This window comes from Carassius auratus, chromosome 22 (genome assembly GCF_003368295.1).
Source record: "Carassius auratus strain Wakin chromosome 22, ASM336829v1, whole genome shotgun sequence".
Taxonomy (NCBI): Eukaryota; Metazoa; Chordata; class Actinopteri; order Cypriniformes; family Cyprinidae; genus Carassius; species Carassius auratus.
Genome location: NC_039264.1, coordinates 10,496,995 through 10,508,295, shown reverse-complemented (window position 1 = coordinate 10,508,295; position 11,301 = coordinate 10,496,995). Strand labels below are relative to the sequence as shown.

Below are 11,301 nucleotides of genomic sequence, written 5' to 3'. Positions count from 1 at the left end.
TGAAAAAAAAAGAAAAGAAAAGAAAAGAAAAGAAAGAAAGGAAATTGACTTTTGGTTAGTTGTGATGCATTGTTGCATATGATACATTGACATCAGTACATTTTAAATGTGATTAATGTCATCGTATGTCATAATATATAATTCTATTAATAAGTCTTGTTTTGCCCTTATGCGCGCCCCAGTGAAATTAAATCAGTGATGTCATTTACGCACAGACGCTCGTTCATCTTCAAGTTCCAAACGGACAAAATGAATCAGTGTTTTATGTCAAGCATTTAGGGGTTTAAAGAAAAATTACGCTGAAATCTAACATCTTTCTGGGGTCTGAATCTAATGACTGAACTCTGGACTCGTCGTGTTCTGGAGAACAGGACTCAGCAGTTCCCGCTCACCAGCACAGATTCCCCGCCGCTGGATAATTTGGATGTGAACACGGATATTTTTTCTAAAGTGCTTGTGACGTTCATTTACACTGTGCTGTTTGCAGTCGGCTTAATCGGTTACTCCATGATCCTGTACATATCTCTCCAAAAGAGGTCCACGCATCTCCAAAGCACCGTGCATTATCACCTCGCCAGTCTGGCGGTGTCCGACCTGCTGATTCTGGTGCTGTGTATGCCGGTGGAGCTGTACAACTTCATTTGGATTCATCACCCGTGGGCTTTCGGTGAAGTGGTCTGCAGGGGCTATTACTTTGTGCGGGACGGGTGTTCGTACGCGACGGCGTTAAATATCGTGAGTTTGAGCGTGGAGCGCTACATGGCGCTCTGCCACCCGTTCAAAGCCAGGAGGCGGATGTCCCGCGGACGCAGCCGGAGACTCATCTGCGCGCTCTGGTGCGCGTCGCTTATTCTCGCCTCTCCGATGCTTCTGACGATGGGGCAAATTTACGTGGGTGAAGAAAGCATCTGTACGACCGTGGCCTCCTTCAACACCGCCAAAACAGTTCTACAGGTGCATGAAGTCATAATCATTTTAAACATATATATTTTTTAAACATTAATGCTTTTAAAACAAAAGAGATGTCCTTTGACTTCCGTAAGAAGAAGTATGTCCCTGTGCTGCCTGCTGTCATTAAGGGACATCAGGTAAAAGTGGTCATCAAGGAATATAAATATTTAGCCACTGTATTTGATAATAAACGAAATTTTGAGGGAAGCAGATATTATTAGAGGGAAAGCGCTTCTGAGGAACTTTTCTTATGGATGTTTCATTTTTCTATTAAACCACCTTTATTTATATAGCACTTTTAACACCACAGATTGTGTCAAAGCAACTTTACAGCATTAAATAGGAAAAAGAAAAGTGCCAATAATTAAAAATTACCTTGTTTGGGGAGGTTTGAGAAATAAATATGCAATTTATTTACATAACCTTGATATAAACTAAAGTTTTCAGAATTTTTTCAGAATGTAAAATATTTCACATGCATTCTTCACTATTTTTCAATAATCAGATTTGTGTTGACAGTGTTATTGATTCCACTGAAGCACAAGATACTTTTTCGGTAGAAAATGTTAGCACAGGGAGGGGATTTTTTTATTCTCCACTTGACTTTTGGGCAACAATCATTACATATGCCTTAATGTGTCCCATCCCCGCATTTTGAATACTCCCTTTTTCAGTATGCAATGTTTTTCCTTCAAGGTTAATGCCCTTCTCTCTTTTGTGGTGCCCTTGCTGGTGATCACAGTGATGAACGGCCTGATTGGACATCGATTCCAGAGAATGACCCATCATGACTTAACCTGTTCAGCAGCTTCAGATCACAGCATCACAACAGAATCAAACCGTGAGCGATCCTTACACCATGGTGTCAAAGTCCTACGTGAGTGAAAAATACACAATTTTATAATGTTCACTTTTTGATGACACGATAAGTTATTAATTCTACAGTCGAAACCCAACAGAATAGAAATGTATTTAATTACTCCACAACTAAGAGTCTCTGATAAGAGGTGGTACAAACATGGGATTAATGTTTGGTGTCTTTTTAAAAAAAACATATTTTAGAGACAATACTTAAAGTTTCTTTATCCGTTTTTTCTCAATCAACAAAAATTCTTCAAAACAAAGCCACAAAATAACCAATGCAACACAGTAGTGGTGTTTTCCTTACTGAATGATTCAGTGATCTCAGTCAAATTGACTGAGTAAATTATTTCATTATATTTACATTACTTGCTTTATTATTAAATGAAGTTTTTGATCAAACCGGTTCAGTGTTTTAAATGGCTTCACTCATAAAGACAGTCACTTGTCTCCAACTATTGGCCAAAACAAATTGTTACATAATTAATGTTATGTCACTGGTGTGGTATTCTTTATGTACATTTACAGCAATAATATTTACCATCTACAGTAGGTGTAGATAATGTGCAAAGTTGTACCTTTAAGCCTTTGTGCCTTAGGATACTTCTGTAGTAACAGATGTTTACCTTTTTTCTGAGAGTGTTTTAATCATTTTTTTTTCAAAGGTACTGCTAATTACTTTAAATTACTAGTAAAAACCTTTAATTTATTTGAAGTTCATTGTCATATGTTTTTCTCTGCTATCAGGTGGGGTTGTTTTTGCCTTTGTTATATGTTGGTTTCCTTATCATTGTCGTCGACTGATGTACTGCTATATTACTGAGTGGACAAAGTGAGTTTGCATTTACATATGACTAAAATAAATGCTTTTCAAATAATATCCAGATTTTATAACCTGTTTTAATTTTTTTTATTTTTTTCACAGTACTCTTTACAATTTCTACCATTACTTTTACATGATGACAAATGTGCTTTTCTACATGAGCTCTGTGATCAATCCCATCCTATACAATCTGGTCTCGTCCAATTACCGCCAAGTCTTTTTCTCCACTGTCGCTTACTTTTGCAACATGCACTCGAAAAGTCAAAGTACTATCAAGAGTAAGAGGAGCTTGCAGCTACCACAGCATCTTCATTTGTCCCTTGTCACACCCCGAAACAGCCAGCAGACCCTTTGTCCCAAGGTGATCATGGAGACTATGTACTGATGTTAATTTATTATAGATTACAATATATATGTCTTGCTGTTTTCTTCCATCAGTGCCGAGAGAAGAACAAAGGATGTGCAGAAAAGACATGTACAAACTTCAGGAGTTTTGACTTTGAAAGCCATACTGTTGTATATGCAACATTATACACTTACTACACACATTTAAGTTCTGTGTTTTCTAATATCTGCAAATGTGCTATTTCAAGTGCATATAATATGTGGGCTACTGCAGAAAAAGGAAGAATATGTTATTGTAAACATAGAGCATGTTGTCATGCCAGATATGAGTTTTATTCCCCTACATTTGGACCCAGATCCTCTTTCTTTCTTGGCGGTCTCTACTGCGCCGTGACAGGTATGACATTATGGGCTGTCACCGGCAAACAAGTTGTTGGTGTTTTTTGAATGTACAGGTGCATCTCAGTAAATTATAATGTCATGGAAATGTATAATTTATTTCAGTAATTTGACTAAAATTGTGTAACTTGTGTAATAAATAAATCCAGTGCACACAGACTGAAGTAGTTTAGGTCTTCTGTTCTTCTGTTCTGTTCTTTTAACTGATGGTTCATATTTAGCAAAAATCCACCAATTCACTATCTCAGCAAATTATGAATAGTTCATAAGACAAATAAAACCAAATTTTTAGTTAATTGTTGGCCTTCTGGAAAGTATGTTCATTTACTGTACATGTGCTCAAAACTTGGTATGGGCTCTTTTTGCTTTAATTACTAGCTCAGTTCAGCATGGCAGACGTTGTCTGTGGTTCAGCAAATTCTGCAACGCTGTTACATGTATTTTGTTACTCCCCAGCCTTGTGCATATATATATATATATATATATATATATATATACGTATACAAAATATGAGTAACTATCAAATAACAGTTACATCTGAAAAGTATTTAAGATTACCAAAGTGGTTACTTTTAATTTTAATGTTATTTTTCAATTTAATATTTAAGTAAACAGTCTGGGTTATTTAGCCATTAAGCAACTCCTAGTAAGCGTGCATACATGCTCATCACAACACAAATATTCTCCTAGAACTCACACTTTGCATTCAGTAAACAGATTCATATGAATCATGCATGAAATAAAAGTTTATGAAGTCAAATGATAGCTTTATGTGCTTTACAGATGAACTTGAAGTATTTATACATTCAAAATGTTCAAGAATAGACTATATCTTCTTTGGCTTGGTAATGCAAGTTCATGATCCGATACGTGAACAGATGATTCTTTAGAGTCAACCTTTTAAAAGAATAATTTCTTTTGTTTAACGAAACCAGTGTGGAAATCAGTGGTTCACACACTTGATAGATCTGAGATGCAGGGCTCGTAAAATCACCTGCCCGATGTCCCGGGGCTATTGTGTTTTCCAGTCGGGCTCCAAAATATATCACTTCTATGCCCAATTGGCTATCTTGAATAGTGATGGACCATTCGGAAGTTGCGCGCACTCATTCAAAGCATGCGCTGAGAGCAGCGCTTCAGATAATGCACTTACACAGAATTGATTCCTATTTCTCGTATTCTTGTTCTGAATGAACACTGTTATGAACCTGGTCTAGGGTAAGGGAGGCAACATAAATAAAGAATATATATTTTTCAACAATTGCGTTCTTGTTTATTTCTTTACTTTTTGGGCAATGTTCACGGAGGCAAAGTGAAGCAAATCTTCAGGATTTGGCAAAGCCAAAACAATAAACAAAAGAACCACTGCCTAAACTCAAGTAACACCCAAATAAACCTTGCAAAAAAAGAAGAAAAGAAAATACAGTGGTATTAACTCCCTGACTTTCACAAAAACAGGAGAAAAGAGGTACAAAAGAAACAGGCACCCAAACCCTACTGCTTCAATAAAAGAGGTACAGTCTTGTTCAAAATAATAGCAGTACAATGTGACTAACCAGAATAATCAAGGTTTTTTGTATATTTTTTTATTGCTACGTGGCAAACAAGTTACCAGTAGGTTCAGTAGATTCTCAGAAAACAAATGAGACCCAGCATTCATGATATGCACGCTCTTAAGGCTGTGCAATTGGGCAATTAGTTGAATTAGTTGAAAGGGGTGTGTTCAAAAAAATAGCAGTGTGGCATTCAATCACTGAGGTCATCAATTTTGTGAAGAAACAGGTGTGAATCAGGTGGCCCCTATTTAAGGATGAAGCCAACACTTGTTGAACATGCATTTGAAAGCTGAGGAAAATGGGTCGTTCAAGACATTGTTCAGAAGAACAGCGTACTTTGATTAAAAAGTTGATTAGAGAGGGGAAAACCTATAAAGAGGTGCAAAAATGATAGGCTGTTCAGCTAAAATGATCTCCAATGCCTTAAAATGGAGAGCAAAACCAGAGAGACGTGGAAGAAAACGGAAGACAACCATCAAAATGGATAGAAGAATAACCAGAATGGCAAAGGCTCAGCCAATGATCACCTCCAGGATGATCAAAGACAGTCTGGAGTTACCTGTAAGTACTGTGACAGTTAGAAGACGTCTGTGTGAAGCTAATCTATTTTCAAGAATCCCCCGCAAAGTCCCTCTGTTAAAAAAAAGGCATGTGCAGAAGAGGTTACAATTTGCCAAAGAACACATCAACTGGCCTAAAGAGAAATGGAGGAACATTTTGTGGACTGATGAGAGTAAAATTGTTCTTTTTGGGTCCAAGGGCCACAGGCAGTTTGTGAGACGACCCCCAAACTCTGAATTCAAGCCACAGTACACAGTGAAGACAGTGAAGCATGGAGGTGCAAGCATCATGATATGGGCATGTTTCTCCTACTATGGTGTTGGGCCTATTTATCGCATACCAGGGATCATGGATCAGTTTGCATATGTTAAAATACTTGAAGAGGTCATGTTGCCCTATGCTGAAGAGGACATGCCCTTGAAATGGTTGTTTCAACAAGACAATGACCCAAAACACACTAGTAAACGGGCAAAGTTTTGGTTCCAAACCAACAAAATTAATGTTATGGAGTGGCCAGCCCAATCTCCAGACCTTAATCCAATTGAGAACTTGTGGGGTGATATCAAAAATGCTGTTTCTGAAGCAAAAACAAGAAATGTGAATGAATTGTGGAATGTTGTTAAAGAATCATGGAGTGGAATAACAGCTGAGAGGTGCCACAAGTTGGTTGACTCCATGCCACACAGATGTCAAGCAGTTTTAAAAAACTGTGGTCATACAACTAAATATTAGTTTAGTGATTCACAGGATTGCTAAATCCCAGAAAAAAAAAATGTTTGTACAAAATAGTTTTGAGTTTGTACAGTCAAAGGTAGACACTGCTATTTTTTTGAACACACCCCTTTCAACTAATTGCCCAATTGCACAGCCTTAAGAGCGTGCATATCATGAATGCTGGGTCTTGTTTGTTTTCTGACAATCTACTGAACCTACTGGTAACTTGTTTGCCACGTAGCAATAAAAAATATACTAAAAACCTTGATTATTCTGGTTAGTCACATTGTACTGCTATTATTTTGAACAAGACTGTATATGTATCACCACATCATCTAGATATGTCTCGCAAATTTTAACACTGGATAATACCTTTTGCATCAGCCGCTGAAAGGTGGCTGGAGCTTTCTGCATTCCAAAAGCCATAACGGAATACTGGAGAAAGTCATCTGGCATAACGAATGGCAAGGGGCAGCTGCCAATAGCCCTTTAACAGGTCCAATTTAGTCACAAATTGTGCAGCACCAACACGATCTATACAATCCTCTGTCCGGGGTAAAATAAATGAATTGGGTTTAGTTACACTGTTCACCTTTCTATAATCAGTGCAAAATCGAAAGGTACTGTCGGACTTTGGCACTAAAAGACAGGGTGAACTCCAAGGGCTTAAACTGGTTGCAGCAAGTCCTTGCTCTAATAAGTAATTCACTTATTTCCTCATAATTTCCCTTTTTAATGGGTTCACATGATAGGGATGCTGCTTGATAGGTGCAGCATTCATAATATCAATATCATGAAAGAGAACATTAGTTTGCGAGAGATTATCTGAGAATAACAAAAGGAATTCATGAATCGGCAACACAATGTTTTTTATGATGTCACTGCGAAAGATAATCTAAGTGCTGTTCAATATTCAGCAAGAGTTCTGAATTGGACAACCGAGCACATCATGTTTTTTCGAAACAAGCACCCAAGTCATCATCCTCACAAAAAACAGAAGGCATTTTTGCTACAACAGCTACAGGCACAGACTCAGTGTTTTCAACTACTCTTTTCACATATGGCTTTAGCATATGTGGCAGACATGAGTCTTATGCTTATGTTCTGGGGTTCGAATAACGTCATTCGCCTCACTCAATTTAGCATCCACTTCATATGGACCTGAAAACCTTGCCTGCAGCGAAGAAACAGGAATTGGGAGCAAAACCAGAACCGAGTCTCCCGACTGGAAACTTCTATACTCACTCTGTGTGTCGTAAATCCTTTTCATTTTACTTTGAGCCACAGTCAAATTTTTATTAGAAATCTTACCCACTCTATGTAACCGCTCGTGAACTTGACTCACATATTCAAGTACAGATAATGAAGGGGAGGTTTCTTACAATATTTTCTCCTTTAACAGCTTAAGCAGTCCACGCACCGTTTGACCAAACACCAAGTCAGTTGGACAGAAACCCAGCAAACCCAGCAAATCCTGTATGGTAAACCTTCATCCCAGTCTAGACCCATCTCCACACAGAATGCACGTAGCATGGTTTTAAGCGTTTGGTGGAAACGTTCATGCACTCCCTGATTCTCAGGGTGATAAGCGCTAGATAACTGATGCTTAACTGCAAATTCTTTAAGAACCTGCGAAAACAGGGCAAAGGTAAAGTTAGTACCTTGGTCCGTTTAAATAATTTTTGGCAAACCAAAAACGGAGCAAAATCTTATCAACTCCTTCACCACAGCTATAGCTTTAATACTGCGCATGGGAATAGCCTCGGGGAAACGTGTAGCCGCACACACAGATTTAGATTTAGGCACAGGGTCTACACAGTCGATAATGACACATTCGAGTGGTTCCCCCATACAGGTATCGTGAATGGCAATAGGCTGACAGATCAGACCTCAACACAGGCCAGAAAAAATAACGTAGCACTCGCACATACATTTTCCTGATTCCAAAATGTCCTGATAAAATGTTATCATGGGCAAGTTCCATTATCTGATTACGGTAACCGTTTGGAAACCACAGTCTGACACACACTATCCTCAGCTTCCCATATAAGCATTAAAATGTCATTACAATAAGGGAGAAATATTCACATCTGCAGTTGGTGCGGACCCAAGAGAACCCGGCGCCGTATCCGAAATCAGCTGAGCATATGAAGGAAAAGCAGGAGAACCCTCCAATGAGCTCACAGCTGGTTGAGGCCGACCGCGAAACCCACGAAGTTCCATTTCCAGCTCTAGTTCTCTAAGTCGGAGTTTCTTGGTCTCTCTCTCTTCCATCTTTACTCTTAACTCCAATTCTTTTAGTTTTTATGTAATTAATAAAGGGTCAGCGACTGACGTTGCCGTAAGCAAAACAGGAGAGGGCTTATCGTCGGCCTACACCAGGGCAGCAGCTTCCTCCACATTCTCTAACCTGGACTCTTCAGGCAATATTTGTTGCTGCACCAATTCCTTATACAATAAGGTTTTAATTGCTTTTTTAGATGTTTTACGAGGAATTTCTATTTTAAAAAGATTCCACAATTTTAAAGAAATCGTCTTTCCTACAGCGATCAAACTGTTCTTTGCTTGGAGCTAGCGAAAATGCAATTATCGAATCGAATTCCATATCTCCACCTACTCTCTCTCACACCAAAAAGAAAAAAGCGAGACAAAGAATAAAGTTCAATGACTTAACCCACATATAGTCAGAAGAAGGGTTTGCAAAAGGACTTTCTTCTCAATATATGCAAAAACTCCAGTTTGTTATTTAGGGTTAACAGCAGACGAGCCCCCAATTATGTTACGACCCTGGTCTAGGGTCAGGGTACGTAACATAAATAAAGAATATATATTTTTCAACAATTGCATTCTTGTTTATTTATAAAAAAAATGTGTCAATGTTCACAGAGGCAAAGTGAAGCAAATCTTTTGAGCAATTAAACAAAATAGCTACTTCCTAAACCCAAGTAACAGATAAATAAACCTGGCAAAAAAGAAGAAAAGAAAATACAGTGGTATTACCTACCCCCTTGACTATCCAAAAAACAGGAGAAAACAGGTACAAAAGAAACAGGCACCCAATCCCTACTGCTTCAATAAAAGAGGTATATGTGTAATGTTTACAAAATGAAAAAGGCACACAACTGCCACAATAAAGAAACTAAAAGAAAAACAAAACAATAACAGACATTCAACAAAGTCAAAGTAAAAATAAGTTCAGACAGGAACCACTTTGGCAAGTTTACTTGAGTTTATTGAACACAATTTATCTTTGGCGGTATGGTTCCTTATGGGGGTTCTTACTCCCAGAATAATGGACATACGAGAGCTTTAACATTAACCCCCCCGGAACCATGAATTTAGAAATACATAACAATTAGTCTTTAAAACAGTGATAATCATATGGATGTGGCAGAGGGACGTCTATCCTGTAGCCTGTTTATGAAGATGGGTGACTCGCAGTGGTGAGGTCTAGAGCTGAAGATCTTTGCCCGAACTCGATGGGACCCGTCGGGTTCGGGCTTAATTTCTATCATCTTACGCGGGCTTGGGCCGGGCTCGGGCTTGCGCTCCGGTTTGCGAGGTAAACGAGCGGCCATGTGATGCGTTTCGATTAGCGCGAGAAAGATGCGAAAATGAATGCTGAGCAGGTGTAATGGAGGCTTGCCTCTGGTGATTACGTTTTGGTTGCACCAGCAACTAAAGCAAACTCTGAGGTGTGGAAAAGTTTTGACCGTGTTTAATAATGAGAATAATGAGTGAATAATGACGCACCATCAGTGAGCGCAGGAACGCGCTGAAGACATCTACAGTGGATTCAATCATTTTCCTCCACAAAAACATGTAGACCGACCCTAATCTCTGTGAGTAAAGGTTTTTCAAATAACTAAATATTCATTGAGTCTTAAATGCATAATGTTGACAGAGTATTTACGCTAATGTTGGCATTATTTTATTAAATAAAGCAAATCTGGCGGAGCCTTAATCTTAATTTCGTTATTGCCAAATACCCATCTTAATTTAAAATTTATCTTAATTTTTTTTTTTTTTAAATGACTCGATTTATTGGTGCGTTGGTCTATTTATAGGTTAAAGGAACACTCCACCGTTTTTTGAAATAGGGCTTATTCACATTATTTCCTACATTTAGATAGGTGGGCAAATGCATTTTTGTGTCAGTGCATGCATTGTTTTAGTTTGACTGGGTCGGCGTTAGCTTAGCTTAGCACAATGAATGGAATCCTTTGTTGCCAGCTAGCATGGCCTGAGTAAAAGTGATCAAAAAAAAAAAAAAACCCCACCTAATTACTTCTTGTGGCCTGCGTATTCACAACGAGTACAAATAGCGATCCAGATTAACACTAGGTGATTTCCTAGGCAGATATTGACTTGGGACTATATTATGGGGAAGCACAGAAGAAAGCACTGCTGCTTCGGCGCAGAGATATCACGCAACACATGAAAACATCAACTCTATGTGAATACAGGTATAATATGGGTCGATCTATACATGCGTCATGATTAAAATAATCACTTACTCTGTGGACAGCTGTCCATTTGGTCCATTCGGCGTGGGGCGTTTTTTCCAGTTCACTTTGTCACACCGGAAAAAAAAATCGAGTACTGCAGAATGGATCAGCGCCGTGAAATCCTCTGTAGATGTGACACAACTTCGGGCACGCTCATCTTGATCTGACGTGTTGAGCCTGGTCATCAATGGCAAAAACGTGTCCCACTCTCTACAGCACAGACACTCTATTTCCGTCGGCATAGATTGGCATATTCCCCCACATTCACACCACCAGTTCATGTTGGCTCTCATCCTCACGTCCTCAGGCTGTTGAGCGATCGCAACTAATACACGCGCATATAAATTTCACTCGCGGCTGGCTTGACGGTGTTTTTCTGAAGTGCGGCTGGCTTGACCGCAGTCTCCTACTGTCGTTCTATTTCCAAAGCACACAGCTCGTCTTCTGTAAACTCTGGTTCAAACAGGTATGGTTCTGGTTCTTGACTGTCTGAGAAGTCACCCTCTTCGTCTCTCTCAAAATCAGCCATGTTCATCGCCATTCGTGTACTGTAAGGAAAATAGCCAGGCAGCTGCTATTCACG

The 11,301-nt window shown here is 38.9% G+C and overlaps 1 protein-coding gene across 1 annotated transcript; it reads left to right on the top strand.

The window, feature by feature from the left end:
- The first annotated feature begins 247 nt into the window (after window positions 1-247).
- LOC113040485 (neurotensin receptor type 1-like) lies at window positions 248-3,132 on the top strand. Its single transcript, XM_026198812.1, has 6 exons — window positions 248-954; window positions 1,648-1,828; window positions 2,560-2,644; window positions 2,738-2,875; window positions 2,947-2,996; window positions 3,074-3,132. Exons 1-6 carry the CDS (start codon window positions 334-336, stop codon window positions 3,130-3,132), a joined length of 1,134 nt encoding a protein of 377 aa, XP_026054597.1. The 5' UTR covers window positions 248-333.
- The last annotated feature ends 8,169 nt before the right edge of the window (window positions 3,133-11,301 follow it).

Excerpts from the sequence above, each read along its gene's own strand:
- LOC113040485 (XM_026198812.1), top strand. The coding sequence starts at position 334 with ATGACTGAACTCTGGACTCGTCGTGTTCTGGAGAACAGGACTCAGCAG. Across the intron at positions 2,876-2,946 it reads TTCTCCACTGTCGCTTACTT|ATTTGTCCCTTGTCACACCC; the intron begins TTGCAACATGCA and ends CACAGCATCTTC. Across the intron at positions 2,997-3,073 it reads AGCAGACCCTTTGTCCCAAG|TGCCGAGAGAAGAACAAAGG; the intron begins GTGATCATGGAG and ends TTCTTCCATCAG.